Raw genomic sequence first — 15,605 nt, forward strand, 5'->3', positions numbered from 1 at the left:
CCCCATCCTTTTAGTTTCTCAAGCCAAAATTTTTCTCAAATAGTAACTGAGCTATTTACTACATTAAAAGCACTGAATTTTGGTGCTTTTTATATAGTACCAAACTATAACTCCTTTTCTTTTTCTTCTGAGACAGAGTACTTTGTCACTCAGGCAGGAGTGCAGTGGCGCGATCTCAGCTCACTGCAACCTCTGTCACCTAGGTTCAAGCAAGAACTGAACCTTGTTTCATCCTCAGCCTTCTGAGTAGATGCGATTACAGGCATGCACCACCATGCCCGGCTAATTTTTGTATTTTTAACATTAATAGAGACAGGGTTTTGCCATGATGACCAGGCTGGTCTCAAAGTCCCAGCTTCAAGTGATCCGCATGTCTCAGCCTTCCAAAGTGTTGGCATTACAGGCGTGAGCCACCACCGCCAGCCTAACTCCTTTTCTTTCTCTCACACTACACATCCAATCTGCCAACAAATACTCTGTATTGTGCCTTCACAATATAACCACAATCTGTTTATTTCTCACCACGTCCATAGTTATCGCTATAGTTCAAGCCGTTATCACGTCTCACCTGGATGAGTACCAACAGCTTCTTAACTAGACTTCCTGCTTCTTGTCCACCCCCACTCCCCAATTCAGAACCACAAGCAGAGAAATTATTTTTCAAACTTAAGTCAGATCACACTACTTCTCTAATAATCCTAGAGTTACTCCCATTTCAATCTGGGTAAAAACCCAAATCTTGAAAACTGCTTATAAGGCTCTCTTCGATCTGACCCTAAGTCAACTCTGACCTCATCATCTAATATTTTTCCCTCACTTATTCTGCTCCAGTCATACTGGATTCTTTTGCTCTTCCTTCCAAAGGTCAAGCACATTTCTGCTTTTTCCTTTCCTCTTCCCTTTGTCTGGAATGGTCTTCCCCTAGATATCTGCATCCCACCACCTCCTTCGGGTCTGCTCAACTGGCATCTTCTCTGAGACTTTTCCTCTGATCATTATATTTAAAATGGCAACCCCATCCCTACCCTTGTATTCTTTATTCCTTTACTCTGCTCTATTTTTCTTCCCAACACTTATCACCACCTAAAATACTACATATGTTACTTTCTGCTTGAAGACATGACTTTTTGTCTTTCACTCACTGCTGTATCCCTAGCATTTAAATCAGTGCCTGGCATATGGTGGTAAGTGATCAATAATCTATCTGTCGAGCTAATGCTTTCATGTCCACCAGGGGGCCTAACGATCATGTAGCCCTGTGTTTCAGGAAAAGACTGCAAAGCGTCTCTAAGATTTCTTTCAGTGCTCTGATCCCTAGAAGGACTACATCTTGCCTAGAAAGACAAACTGTGCTTTGTCTTGGCTACCACAAGGAGGAGTTGAGAGGAAGAACTGAGCAGAGAAACCAGATAATGCTGTTTCCCTTGCTTTTCCCACAGTAACCTCAAGGTGGAAGAAACCTGGATTTGGAGCAGGCTGTACTGAATGAATGATGATTCTCCATACTATGAGTTACCTAGACACGAACATAAACAGGAAACACCACAATCCTTTCGAATGCCACAAAGAGGCCAAGGGAATCCATATACAGGCCACTAAGGACAGGAAGGGTGTTTCACAACTCCAGCACTAAGAATTCTCCACAAATCCAGTGGAAGAGCTTCTGATAGCACAGAAAGACACGTAACTCACTGATGAAGGCCGAGTGTTCCAGTACTCTCCGGCCAGAAAACTATTAAGTCAGTTCTACTTAATACTTAACGCATCTACAATACTTAAGCGATATAAGCAAGGCAGTCCCACGTCAAATTTTCAGATTTGACGGATCGCATGGAATTCATTAACATCAGATTTATTAAACACCCCAATCCATTTCCCACGGGCTTGACTCACCGCCACCTGTTGATGCCCACATTGGAGGAGCCGGCAAACCAGGGGTCCAGGATGTAGACGCAGCGGATGGTGTCGGCGCCCTGAATGCACTCCTTCAGGGCGGGGTTGTCGTGGAGCCGGAGCCCCTTTCGGAACCAGTGCACGGCGTTCACTCCCATGCCGGGGGGCGCGGCGATTCCTCTACAGAGAAATTCAAGGAAGGAGGCTCCGGCTCATAGCCAACACCTTCGCTTCCAAGAGAATTGCCTCACCCGGGGAGTCAGGAAAGGGCGGCAGATGGGGGACAGGAAAAAATGACTCCGAGGAGGCGACCGGAGAAGGCGGGGGCGCTGGAGGCGCAGTGGAAAGATGAATGGAGGTTGCCCAGCCGGCAGAGTCCGGGTGTGACGCCCTTTAGGAGTCCGCGCCCGCCACAACCTTCTGGAGGCGCCGCATAACTTCGAGGGCCTCGGACCTCCGGAGCCTGAGCAAGTTCCAAGAGCTCGAGCCGCCACGACGGCCCGAGCCGGCACGGACGCCCCCACGAGGTTCGTCACGGAAACCTCGCCCAGACCGAGGCGGCCCCTGAGGACAAAACGGCCCGCCCGAGGTGAGTCACCGAGGAGAACCGGAGGGGAATGAGCCCCTGTCGGCGACGCTGTCTCTCGGCCCGAGAGAAAGGACTGGGATGGAGGACGGAGATGGTGGTCGAGGCCCCTGGACGACTGCGGGTCGGTGACCGGTCCCGAGGCTGCCCGGGTGACTCTACCGCCGCCGCCGCCGCCGCCGCCGCCGCCGCGTCAGCGGCCTCGGCCCCGCCCCCGGCTCCTCATTGGACGGCGCACTCACCACGTGACAACCGGCACCTCACGTTTCTGAGGTGTGTTTACTACACTGGCTCGGAGGGGGAAATCTGCTAGCGCTTCAGTCGCTTTTGGAGGAACGGCAGCCGCTTAATCCCAAAACTGTTGACCCTTGCCCACACACTAAGCCCACTACCTCTGCCCCTTTCCTGTGCCGACTGGTGGCTGTCCATCGAAGGCACCCGCGTTGACCGCAGGCCCCTTGTGAGGGAAGACAGCCCCACCCCCGGGGGCCGTGAGCGGCTACCATTGGCCGAGACTCTCTGAGACCCGGATGAGCACGGGGATGCGGGAAGCTCGCGGGCGCGCGCTCGGCTTGAGGAGGCGCGCGTGCGCTTTCGCTGCGTTCCAGAGGGTAAGAGGGCGGGGCCGGCGGGCCGGAGCGCGCTCAGCGATTCCTCCCGTGGGATTTGGGAAAGGCCAGGAGATTATCCGGTGTCCTTCAGGAGCCAATGGTGGAGTCGGGCGGAGAGAGGGGAGGATGGAGTGGAAGGAGGAGGCTCCACCTATTTCAAGTCCAAACCATGTGCTTCAATCCTGCTTTGGCCAGAGAACCCTACTTTGGAGAATGTGGAGCTGTGCCCTCACCCCACTCTCCTGGTCCTTCGATGCCTCACCCTTTTACATGGTCTGGGGAAAAGGGTAATTGGCAGGACAGATGCCAGGCATTCCTGGACTTCCTGGAATTTTTTAATACTAGTGATATGTATCATCAACATATCAGCCCTAATCTCTTACATTTAATGTAGTTTACCAGGCTCTTTGAGACTAGACGTTTGTCTACTTTTACAGTGACAGTGAGCTGCAGGCCATGCCATCCCTTAGATATATGATGCCCTTAAATTCATTCATTGCTTACTTCTTGAATGAACTAGGCACTATTCAAAGCACCAGAGATATGGGAGATACTTAATAAAATAGACAAAAATCCTAGCCCTCCTGGGTTTACAGTTTGTCTCTTAACCTTTGTATGTGCTGTTTTTTCCTCTATAAAATTCTCTTTTTTGGGTTCAATACTCAATATAACCACCTTTGAGCTACCTAGGATGTTTCTACACACCCCTTTAGACTCAGATGAAATAATACCTAATTTCTGAAAGTATTCCTGACCCCTGGGACAAATTTAGGACCTCCCTAGGTTCTCCAAGTACGTTTCTGATACATCACTTATCACACTATTGTAAAAATTCGTTGAAGAGTACCTATTACAATACCTAGTAATACCCACTCAATAATAGTACTTATTATCATAATGATGTGCCTCTGATTCCCTCCGAAATGCAATTTCTTAAGGATAGGGTCTGTATTCAGTTTTGTTTTTATTTTTTTCATCAACACCAGAACAGAGCCTGACACATGCAAATGTTTATTTAACGAATGAATGGATGAATGAGTGAGTGCTGTTGGCCACCACTGTGTTTGGCAAAGTTAAAAGAAGGAAGGAACCTATAACCAATTCTTATAAGTTGAATTGTATGTCCCCAAATTTCATATAACCCTCAATGACTATAAATTTGACCTTATTTGGAAATAAGGTGTTTGCACATGCTCAGGTTAAGATGAGGTCATCAGAGTGCACCCTAATCCAATGTGATTGGTAGCCTCATATAATAGAGAAATTTAGACACAGAAATATATATATATGCAGCTAAAATACCATGTAAAGATTGGAATTGTGCTGCCACAAGCCAAGGAACTACTGGAAGTTAAGAGAAAGGCCTGGAACAGATTCTTTCTTAGGCACTGCTGACACCTTGATTTTGGACATCTGGCCTCTAGAACTGTGAGAGAGTAAATTCCTATTGTTCTAAGTCTCCCAATTTGTGGTACTTTTTTTTTTGAGACAGAGTTTCGCTCTTGTTACCCAGGCTGGAGTGCAATGGAGCGATCTCAGTTCACCACAACCTCCGCCTCCTGGGTTCAGGCAATTCTCCTGCCTCAGCCTCCTGAGTAGCTGGGACTACAGGCACGTGCCACCATGCCCAGCTAATTTTTTGTACTTTTAGTAGAGATGGGGTATCACCATGTTGACCAGGATGGTCTCGATCTCTTGACCTCATGATCCACCCACCTCAGCCTCCCAAAGTGCTGGGATTACAGGCTTGAGCCGCTGCACCTGGCCAACTTTTTTACAGCAGTCCTAGAAAACTAATGCAGCAATAAAGTAAATTCAATACTCTAGAGAGCCAATCTGTCTGAATAGTCTTCGCTACTTCTGCTTCTGTTGCCACAAGAAGTATATATCAGCCTTTCTTTGGTTCTATAAGAATACTTTTTAAAATTATATATATGGGCTGGGCATGGTGGCTCACACCTGTAATCCCAGCACTTTAGGAGGCTGAGACAAGCGGATCATGAGGTCAGGAGTCCGTGATCAGCCTGGCCAACATAATGAAACCCCATCTCTACAAAAAATACAAAAAGTTAGCCGGGTGTGGTGGCAGATGCCTGTAATCCCAACTACTTGGGAGGCTGAGGCAGGAGAATCACTTGAACCCAGGAGGCGGAGGTTGCAGTGAGCTGAGATTGCACTCCAGCAAGGGCAACAGTGTCAGACTTTGTCTCAAAAAAAAAATTATGTATATGAATGATATGGTTTGGCTGTGTCCCCACTCAAATCTCATCTTGAATTGTAGTTCCTATAATCCACATGTTTTAGGAGGGACCCAGTGTGAGGTAATTTAATCAGGGGGCAGTTACCTTCATGCTGTTCTTGTGATAGTGAGTGCATTCTCACAAGATCTGGTGGTTTTGTGAGAGACTTTTCTCCCTTTTGATCAGCATTCCTCCCTGCTGCCTCCACGTGGAGTTGGCTTCCCCTTCCACTGTGGTCAGTTTCCTGAGGCCTCCCCAGCCATGCTGAACTGTGAGTCAATTAAACCTTTTTCCTTTATAAATTACCCAGTCTTGGGTGTGTCTTTGTTAGCAGCATGAGAACAGACTAATACAGTGAATTGGTACTGGGAGTGGGGTGCTGCTATAAGGATACCCAAAAAAGTGGAAGTGCCTTGGAACTGGGTAACAGGCAGAGGTTAGAATGGTTTGGAGGCTCAGAGGAAGACAGGAAAATGTGAGGAAGGCTTGGAGGGCTCAAAAGACAGAAAGATGTGGGGAAGTTTGGAACTTCCTGGAGACTTGTTGAATGGCTTTGACCAAAATGCTGATGGTGATATGGACAATGAAGTCCAAGCTGAGGTGGTCTCAGAGGGAGATGATCTTATTGGGAACTGGACTAAGGGTGACTCTTGCTATGTTTTAGCAAAAGGATTGGTGGCATTTTGCCCCTGCCCTAGAGATCTGTGGAACTTTGAACTTGAGAGAGATGATTTAGGGTGTCTGGTGGAAGAAATTTCTAAGCAGCGAAGCATTCAAGAGGTGACTTGGGTGCTGTTAAAAGTATTCAGTTTTATGTGTTCACAGATGTATGGTTTGGACTTGGAACTTATGTTTAAAAGGAAAGCAGAGCATAAAACTTTGGAAAATTTGCAGCCTGACAATGTTAAAAAAGAAAAACCGTGCTCGCTTCAGCAGCACATATACTAAAATTGGAACGATACAGAGAAGATTAGCATGGCCCCTAAAAAAAAAAAAAAAGAAAGAAAAAAGAAAAACCTATTTTTGAAGGAGAAGTTCAGGCCAGCTGCAGAAATTTGCCTAAGTAATATGGAGCCAAATAGTAATCCCCAAGACAATGGGGAAAATGTCTCCAGGGCGTGTCAGAGGTCTTCACAGGAGCCCCTCCCATCATAGACCCAGAGGCCTAGGAGGGAAAAATGGTTCTGTGGGACAGGCCTAGGGCCTTGCTGCTTTATGCAGCCTTGGAACTTGCTGCCCTGTTTCCCAGCTGTGGTTAAAGGGGGCCAAGGTACAGCTCAGGCCATGGCTTCACAGGGTGTAAGCCCCAAGCCCTGGCAGCTTCCACATGGTGTTCAGCCTGTGGGTACACAGAATTTAAGCATTGAGGTTTGGGAACCTCTGCCTAGATATCAGAAGATGTGTAGAAATGCCTGGATGTCCAAGCAGAAATTTGCTGTGGTGGTAGATCTCTCATGCAGAACTTCTGCTAGGACAGCGCAGAAGGGAAATGTGGGGTTGAAGCCCCACACAGAGTCCCCACTGGGGCACTGCCTAGTGGAGCTATGAGAAGAGGGCCACTGTCCTCCACACCCCAGAATGGTAGATCCACTTACAGCTTTCACTGTACACCTGGAAAAGCCACAGACACTCAAAACCAGCCCATGAAGGAAGCTGGGAGGTGGGGGCTGTGTCCTGCAAAGCCGCAGGAACATAGCTGTCTGAAGCTGTGGGAGCCCACCTCTTGCATTAGCATGACCTGGATGTGAGACATAGTCAAAGGAAATCATCTTGGAACTTTAAGGTTTAATGACTGCCCTATTGTATTTCAGACTCGTATGGGGCCTGTAGCCCCTTCATTTTGGTCAATTTCTTCCATTTGGAATGGGTGTATTTACCCAATGCCTGTAACTCCCTACATTATAGGAAGTAATTAATTTGCTTTTGATTTTACAGGCTCATAGGTACAAGGGACTTGCCTTGTCTCAGATGACTTTGGACTTGAACTTTTCAGTTAATACCTGAATGATCTAAGACTTTGGGGGATGGTCGGAAGGGCACGATTGTGCTTTAAAATGCGAGGGCATGAGATTTGGGAAGGGTCAGGCATGGAATAATATGGTTTGGCTCTGTCCTCACCTAAATCTCATCTTGGATTGTAGTTCCCATAATCCCCATGTGTTGTGGGAAGGACCCAGTGTGGGATAATTTTATCACTGAGGCAATTACCCTCATGCAGTTCTCATGATAGTGAGTGAGTTCTCACGAGATCTGATGATGTTATAAGGGGCTTTTCCCCCTTTTGCTCAGTACTTCTCCTTGCTGCCTCCATGTGAAGAACATAATGGCTTCCTCTTCTACCATATTTGTCAGTTTTCTAAAGCCCCTCCAGCCATGCTAAACTGTGAGTCAATTAAACATCTTTCCTTTATATAAATTACCCAGTCTTGGGTATGTTTTTATTTACAGTGTGAGGACAGGATAATATAATAAAAATCATGGGAAGAATCCCTTGAGCCCAAGAGTTAGAGAGCAGCCTGGGCAACATGGTGAAACCCCATCTCTGTAAAAGATCCAAAGAAATTAGCCAGGCCTGGTGCCTGTACCTGTAGTCCCAGCTACTAGAGAGGCTGAGGTAGAAGGATGCTCTAGCTAGGAGGTTGAGTCTTCAGTGAGCCAAGACCATGCCACTGCACTCCAGCCTGGGTTACAAAGTGAGACCCTGTCTCAAAAAAAAGAAAGAAATGAAGAAAGGCAAGAGAGAGAGAGAGAGAGAGAGAGAGAGAGAGAGAGAGAGAGAGAGAGAGAGAGAGAGAGAGACAGAGAGAGACAGAGAGAGAGAGAGAGAGAGAGAGAGAGAGAGAGAGAGAGAAGATCCAGTGTTCACCGAAAGGTATTAAGCAAATATTGGTCATTTTTACTGATGGGGATAAGCCTTGGGTCATCACCATGCTTAGCCTCCCCTCACCTGAGCAGCAGATCTAGCATACAGAGCTGTGCCTTCACTTGGATTGCCTCATTCTTCAGGGCCCATTATTGTACTTTTTAAAATGCAGTGTTTTATATTTCCTTTTAGGCAATTTGAAAGTAAGCAGATTGTATCTAAAACATAAGAATTGTTTTCAAGCATCCAAATGAAACAGTGGGAGGTGGAGAGAATATTGATTTGTATAGAGTTAACTTATGTTTGGGGATTGTTCATTCAAAGAAAGATTTTTTTTTTAACAGACAGCTGTGTGGGGGTGTGTGTATAACTTTCATTTAAATATAACATGCTAATTTATTATAAAAGTGTTAGTACCATCAACTGCTCATTCCTCAAATACTGAAGGGTTTTCATGGCATACAGATTATTTGGGGGAGGGGGGTTACCATTTAATACTAGCTATGGTTTTTGAGCACCTACTATGTGCAAACTTATTTATAGATTATTAATCCTAGTAATCTTAATCATGCAGTTATTAATATTTAATAACTATTTAATAAGAATCTATGCCCAGTTTGCTGTTAAACAGAGACTCAGAAACAGAAATACATAGTCAAACCAGATGAAAAACCAATACTGTTTTTGGATCCAAAACTCTTTCCTTAACATATACCATCCCTCACTGACACACCCACTCCCATTCTTTTCAGAGTGAATATTATGTATAAATGTGGAAAGAAGAGATGGAGGCCATTGCTAGAAATCGTTTTTGAAATTCTAATTGGCTTCAACATCTTGCTGGTAAAAGAGTACAGGACTAAGAGGAAGAGAACAATTTGTATCTCAGCTTGCCATAAATTAGTTGATGATCTTGAACAAGTCACCCAGGCTTTCTTGGCCTGGCTAATTCATCTATAAAGTGAGGGGATTGAACTACATGATTTCTAAGTTTTCTATGCTATTTTAAAATTCTGTGATTGTGACTCTACCATGAGCTCAGAAATATATGAGTCCTGTTAAACATTCTTTTAACTGCCAACAGTGTTAGAAAAATCAATGTATCCTTGATTTCATGAGCACTCTTGATAAAAGTGTGTCAGATCTCTAAATTGAAAGCCTGTGTTGTCTCTTGACCTCATCTCGCAGAGGTGATTTTTGGCATGTGTTAACACAAATAATGAAGGAGTAGACAGTCTGTTCGGCTCATTCAATCCTGATATGTGATGTGAATGTTGGCTGAGTATCCCTCACACTGGAGTCTTTGGGGGATTGAATTTAAATGTGTTAAAGGGTGATTTTTTTTTTTTTATGAGACAGGGTCTTACTCTGTTGCCCAGGCTGGAGTGCAGTAGCATGGTCATAGCTCACTGTAATTATTTTTTTAAAGGTAAGTTATAAATAACTCTCTTATGAATACAAAATGAACATATAAAAAATTTCAACTTAACTCACTAATTAATGAAGGAACCTGTAAGATTTACATTGGATTAAAAGGAGGATCCAAAGAGCAGTTACACATACAGGCCATGATGCATCTTAAAATGAATTTGCTGAATATATGCAAAACTGACTTCTTCCACAGAGGGGCAGGGGAATGGAGATCAATTGTACTTTCACAGGACAGAATTCATTTGCATGTCCAAAGACAGGATTCATTTGCATTGTTATCAATTATCTGCAATTTACAGAGTTATAAAGTAGCTCAAGTATAGCAAAAATAGCTAAAATGATAGGCAGAGAATAACTTGAAGAGTGCGCTGGTCAAGAGATCTAGTAATCTTTTCAGCCATTTCAAGATCATTCAGAATTTTTGCAAACTCTTCAGAGAGGTCCTTCTTGTCTACCTATTCTAAAAAGGGTCTCTCTCTTTTCTTTCCTTTTTTTTTTAGGCAAGGTCTAACTTGTCATCCAGGCCATGGAGTGCAGTGGGGCGATCACTTGACCTCCTAGGCTCAGATGATCCTCTTATCTCAGCCTCTTGAGTAGCTGGGACCACCACCATGCACCAGCTATTTTTTAACCATTTTTTAGAGATGGAGGTCCCCCTATGTTGCCCAGGCTGGTCTCCAGCTCCTGCTCAAATGATTCTCTCACCTCAACCTTCCAAAGTGCTGGGATTATAGACATGAAACATTGTGCCTGTCTTAAAAGGGCCCCTTCTCATTCTCTATCATGGTTTTCTATTTACTTTAGTCATGGCACCAATTATGAACTGTGTTTTTGTTTGTTTATTTATTTATTGTCAGTCAGTCTATGCCTGCTCCCACCCTAAATGCAAACTCCAGGAAGGCAGAGTATTCATCATATCATTACTACTTCTACAATGCCTGGTGCTCAACTCTTAATGAGTTATTTCTTCTAGAGGCCCTGCTAACACCCAACTGATCACATTTAACACTACATTTTATCCACACATTGGTTATCAGTTTATTGCCACTCAGCTCCAAATTAATCTTTCATTGCTTCCTCTCTTATTAGAACGAGGCCCTGTAAGGATTTCATCTTTGCGACTGGCACCATGCTAAACGTAGAGAGCACTGAAGGGAAACTACAGGGGGAAGGGGGTTCTCTTCCTAGTTCTGGTGTCTTTCTGTTTTCTTTTTCTTGCACTTGTTTTGCCACTGACAAAGATGCCTTGGAGAGGGGCATGTGGTAGCACTCACTCATATCACGTTTCACTGGCATCTCTGCTAGTGGATCCAGTGAGTCTTGCAGACATCCCCACAGTTGGCTACCCAGCCTCAGCCCAACTGCATTCTGGGAAGGTGTTTCCTGTGACCACTCCCATCCATGTTTCCTGCTCTCTGGCCTCTACCTGGTGATGATAGACCTTGCCTGAGCTCAGGAAAATGCAGCCAACTTCTTCATTATCCAGTGGCTACAGCAATACCTTCTCCAATGAGGTGTGAATCCCACCTGAGAGAGGATTCCCAGGACTCCCACTTCCAAGTTTGTCCTTCGTTGGGTATTCTCCCTCAGTCCTTTTGAGTATTCTTTAGAGTTCCCTCTACACCTTTAAAATTAATCACCTGTTATAATTGATCATTCTATTTATTAAATATTTCCTGTTTGGTTTACTGTGTGGTTTCTGTCTCCTGATTGGACACTGATTGATACAGTCCATGAACTGACCCAGTCCACCAGAATGTACTTGTGAATGGCTCTCTCTCTTGTTCTTACCCTTTTTCTTGACCAAATACATTTAGAAAGTGTAAATAGTTACAAATGTGGCAATATGATATTGTGAAATATTAGTCAATGTTTTTTCCCCACAGATCTTTTTCTGTCCTGTGACCATCCCCATGTAGGTCATTGGATGGGAGTCTTTTCACCTCAGAGGGGCAGAACTAGAGGACAAAGGTAGTCTAACATTTTTGCTCTAAATTCAAGAGCCTTGGTCCAGATGTAAATCAGAAGATTTGCTGCTTCCCACTTCTTCCCCTAACACTGCATAAAAATTTTCCAGGCTGGGGTGTGATATGAGGGCAAGGAAAATAAGATTTAAATTATCTATCTTAACTAAAGTAAGAACAAAATCATCTACCCTTATCTAGGATTAGCTCCAGATGTCTAGATAAGTTTAGCGTGATCTGAGGGTACAGGAGATTTTTGCCAGCTTCCCATCTGAAATCTGGAGGCTGAGTCTCATGGAAATTCCATTCCACTTTGCTATGGCTCAGCACAAAAGCCTGTATGGGATGCCACTGGGCCTCAGAAGCCTGCAAGCTAAGAAAACAGATGGACTTTTCTAGATTTCTCCTCTTCTTTAGCGTGCTGTAAAAGTTAGCTAAAAGACAAAATCAAATAACTAAGAGGTTATGCCAAGGGAACAGCGTAGTACAAGGTGTTACAGGTTGTGGCCAAAGACCAGATGGGGACATGGGCATCTCAACACACGTCAGCCTGGAGCAATAACAACATTTGAAAACCAGACAATTTCATACATTTGGCAGATGACAGTGTAGACAGGGAAGGAATGTCAGCCAGACTAATATTCTTCCTTTCTAAAGATGTAATGTTCCTTAAGCATCTGGGAAGGACAGTTTAACTCTAGTTTAGCTCTAGATAAATGAAGGCAGGCTGGGTGTGGTGGCTCATGCCTGTAATCCCAGCACTTTGGGAGGCTGAGGCAGGTGGATCATCTGAGGTCAGGAGATTGAGGCCAGCTTGGCCAACATGGCAAAACCCCGTCTTTACTAAAAATACAAAAATTAGCTGGGTGTGGTGGTGTGTGTCTGTGGTCTCAGCTACTTGGGATGCTGAGTAAAGAGAATTGCTTGAACCCAGGAGGCGGAGATTGCAGTGAGATGAGATCATGCCACTGCACTCTAACCTGGGTGACAGAGCAAGATTCCGTCTCAAAAAAAATGAGCCGTTACTCTTGGACTCTGATTTATAAACTGAAAAATACAGTACTTGCTACTAAATTCCGTGAAATGTTATAGAAACTCCAGAGACCTGCACAAACTATCTGGCCCTGCAATCTGGCCTGCCTCTGCATCCTCTCCATGTGCGAGCCATCTCTCTGGCTTCTACTCTTCCCACTCTGCCCTACTCACTCCTTGCTGTTCCTCAAACAGGCCAGCAATGTTCCCTGTGGCCTTGCTAGTTCCTCTGCCTGGAATATTCTTTCCCCAGACATTCTCATGCCTCCCTCCCTCATTGCCCTCAGGTGTCTGCCCCAGTGTCACCTCCTCAGAGAGGTCTTCTTACCTATCCACTGCATCTACACCCCTCATCCTTCTCTATTTCCTTTATCCCCTTGATTTTTCTTCACCACACTCACCAGTACTCGATATTATATTTGTTTGGTTACATGTGTCTCTCCCCACTAGAGTATTTATATTTGTTGATATTTATGTAAGTGAATATTTATTAAGTGAATGAATGGTTATTCACAATATTTATTATATTTATTAATTATTAATTATTGTTAATATTTATTTGTTAAGCGAATGGTTAAATGCCCAAACTACTATAAATAAAATCCAAGATAAATTGAATCCTTAATATATGCCAGACACAAAACTACTATATTAGGTACTTTGCTAAGTACCTGAGATAACATTATTTAATGTTCACAACAGCCATATGTGATAGATATCACTACTCCATTTTATGACGAGAAAACTGAGGCCCAGAGTAGTTAAGTTCTCATAACTTGTCCTTGAAACTAAATGAGGCAAAACACAAAGCGAGGCTCTCCCAACTCAGGAGGCTATGGGGGCCCAGCACACTCTACTGCCTTCCCTGCACTGGCATTTAGGTGCTTTTATATAGGTGCAAACCAAAGGCTATCAGAACATGGGGGAAGGCAGAATAATTCTGGTTAAGACAAACCTGGGAAGGCTTTCTGTAGAAAGTAGCACTTACACTAGGCAAATTAAGAACATTTTTTTTTTAAAAAAAAGGAACAAAAAAGAAAGGATTCCAAAGGAGTCGATGGTTATGTAACTTATGGCAATTTATTTGTTAGAAATGTTCATTTGGTGAAGTCGATATATATAAGAAAAAGGTTGTCAAGTATAAATAGAAAACTTAGTGAACAGTGACAGTTACCTGGAGGAGTATTTGTTATAAATGCAGCATCAACACAGTCTTCTGGTAGGAAGCAGGGAAGAAATGGAAAGAAAAAACAGAGAGATGGCACTGAATCATGCCGTGCATTACTCAGAGTTATCAAAGTGCTTCTATGGTGCCCAGCTCCGTAGTACTCGGACATTCAGTGGGGATGAAACCAGCCACTCTTGGGGTTATCATATTGAGATGGTAATATTTGGAAGAGGGGTCAGGGTAGAGAAGTGGATTTAGTAGTTGCTTTGAATATTATCCAAAGCCACAAAAAAAAGGGATAGGAGCTCTTTCAAGAAAGAACAATACTCTGTCCTCAAAGCTAGATTTTTGAGTAAGAATAGTTAGTGGACAAGACCAATAGGCAAGTTTAGAGAAGGCAAGGTACACATCAATGCTGATTGTGAGAACACAGGCTGCCCAGTCCGCTGCTTCCCTGGCCCACACCTCTCGGAGTCCCAGGACAGCCCAGAAGTTGTCTGGTGCTCGTGATGACACCTGGAGGCTAGTGCAAGAAGTGCAAGAAATTCCAGAAGAATCTATACAATACTTCTGCAAAGACACACAATTAAAACATAAGGCTGATGGAAATATTTGGTTGGAACAAACCACTTAAAATGTATACCACTTAACCACAATACTCACAAAAATATCAATCTTAGTAAAATGACAGTGCAATTAAAAAGACAAGTTTAGTTCTCATTAAAGAAATAATAAACTTAAGGTTTTACTTTTAAAAAGTGCTGCTAGCTTGATGTAAAAGGTGTAAGAACAAGTTGAGCCTATTGGTTTACGGAGATAAGAGTTTAATAAACAAAAGTTGAGTAGAACTTCACCTACGGCTAAATGAAGACAGGTGACCAACATGGGATGAATCACGAGTATCCTGCACAGTATCCTCTGTGGCTTGCTGTATTCATCTCTGCAATTGCTGTGTTGATCACAGATGATCTCTGTGCATTTACTTTGCCATTCACTGTTGTTGCTTAGTGGAACAAAACGTTAATATACTGGGTAAAATTGCTTATGAATCATCACAGCTGTTGCCTTTCACTGACATCATTTCTGTATTAACAAATAATCTATAAGCTAATTTGCATAACATAAATATCTATTGTTGTAGAAGCGCCTGTAAGTCACTTTCTCTCCCCAGGGTTCAAGAGAATCTTTACCTACTGAGCATTTGGCATCCAACCCCCACCAATCCCTTCACTTGCCCCCTGACTCTCCATTTCATGTAGTCTTTGCAACTTAAACAAGCTCATGATCACTCTTATTTGACTGAGGTGAATCTCAGTCTCCAAATCTTAATGTTGAGAAAAATCATTTTCTAAAAATCAACTTAATTTCTCATGTCATATTCCTACTCAGCCAAGTTGGCAAGAAACTGGCCTCAGTCATTTTTTTAGCTTCCCTCTTACTTCCTGGGAGTCATCAGACTATGTAGCCCCATGCGGTTCCCACATTTTGGGTACCCTCTCTCTGTTCCTACTGGCCTCTGCAGAGATGGCTACTGTCTCTCCTACATGGTCATTTCAGATCTGGGTGGCTATATGCTGATTTTATGTATTACTTACAGTATCATGGTTGGTTTTATTCTTGCTGCTGGTATCTCCCCCAACCCTGGCCATGTTGCTGCCTCCCTAGGCCACCCCCTGCCTCTCTGAACCTTGCCATTTCTTTGAGACATTGTCACCAGGAGGTGTCAGGACTCCTACTCCTCCTCCATTGCTGGGGACAGCTCTTTTTAATTCCTGGTAATCTGGACACCACTTCTTGCATCTCTGAGACACTATTTC

The 15,605-nt window shown here is 43.9% G+C and overlaps 1 protein-coding gene and 1 non-coding gene across 4 annotated transcripts in view; one reads left to right on the top strand and one right to left on the bottom strand.

Moving 5' to 3' along the window:
- Window positions 1-2,677, bottom strand: part of CRY1 (cryptochrome circadian regulator 1) — a 149,820-nt gene extending 147,143 nt beyond the window's left edge. For all 3 annotated transcript variants that reach the window (XM_035258528.3, XM_002752946.6, XM_078337186.1), the window contains exon 1: window positions 1,894-2,677. In XM_035258528.3, the coding sequence (XP_035114419.2) occupies window positions 1,894-2,051 (158 nt within the window). In that variant the 5' untranslated portion in view covers window positions 2,052-2,677. The remainder of the gene's footprint in view (window positions 1-1,893) is intronic.
- A 3,573-nt stretch (window positions 2,678-6,250) lies between these two features.
- Window positions 6,251-6,355, top strand: LOC118144611 (U6 spliceosomal RNA). Its single transcript, XR_004729376.3, has one exon. It is a non-coding gene; the product is annotated as a U6 spliceosomal RNA (small nuclear RNA).
- The last annotated feature ends 9,250 nt before the right edge of the window (window positions 6,356-15,605 follow it).

This window comes from Callithrix jacchus, chromosome 9, assembly GCF_049354715.1.
Source record: "Callithrix jacchus isolate 240 chromosome 9, calJac240_pri, whole genome shotgun sequence".
In the NCBI taxonomy this organism is placed as follows: domain Eukaryota; kingdom Metazoa; phylum Chordata; class Mammalia; order Primates; family Cebidae; genus Callithrix; species Callithrix jacchus.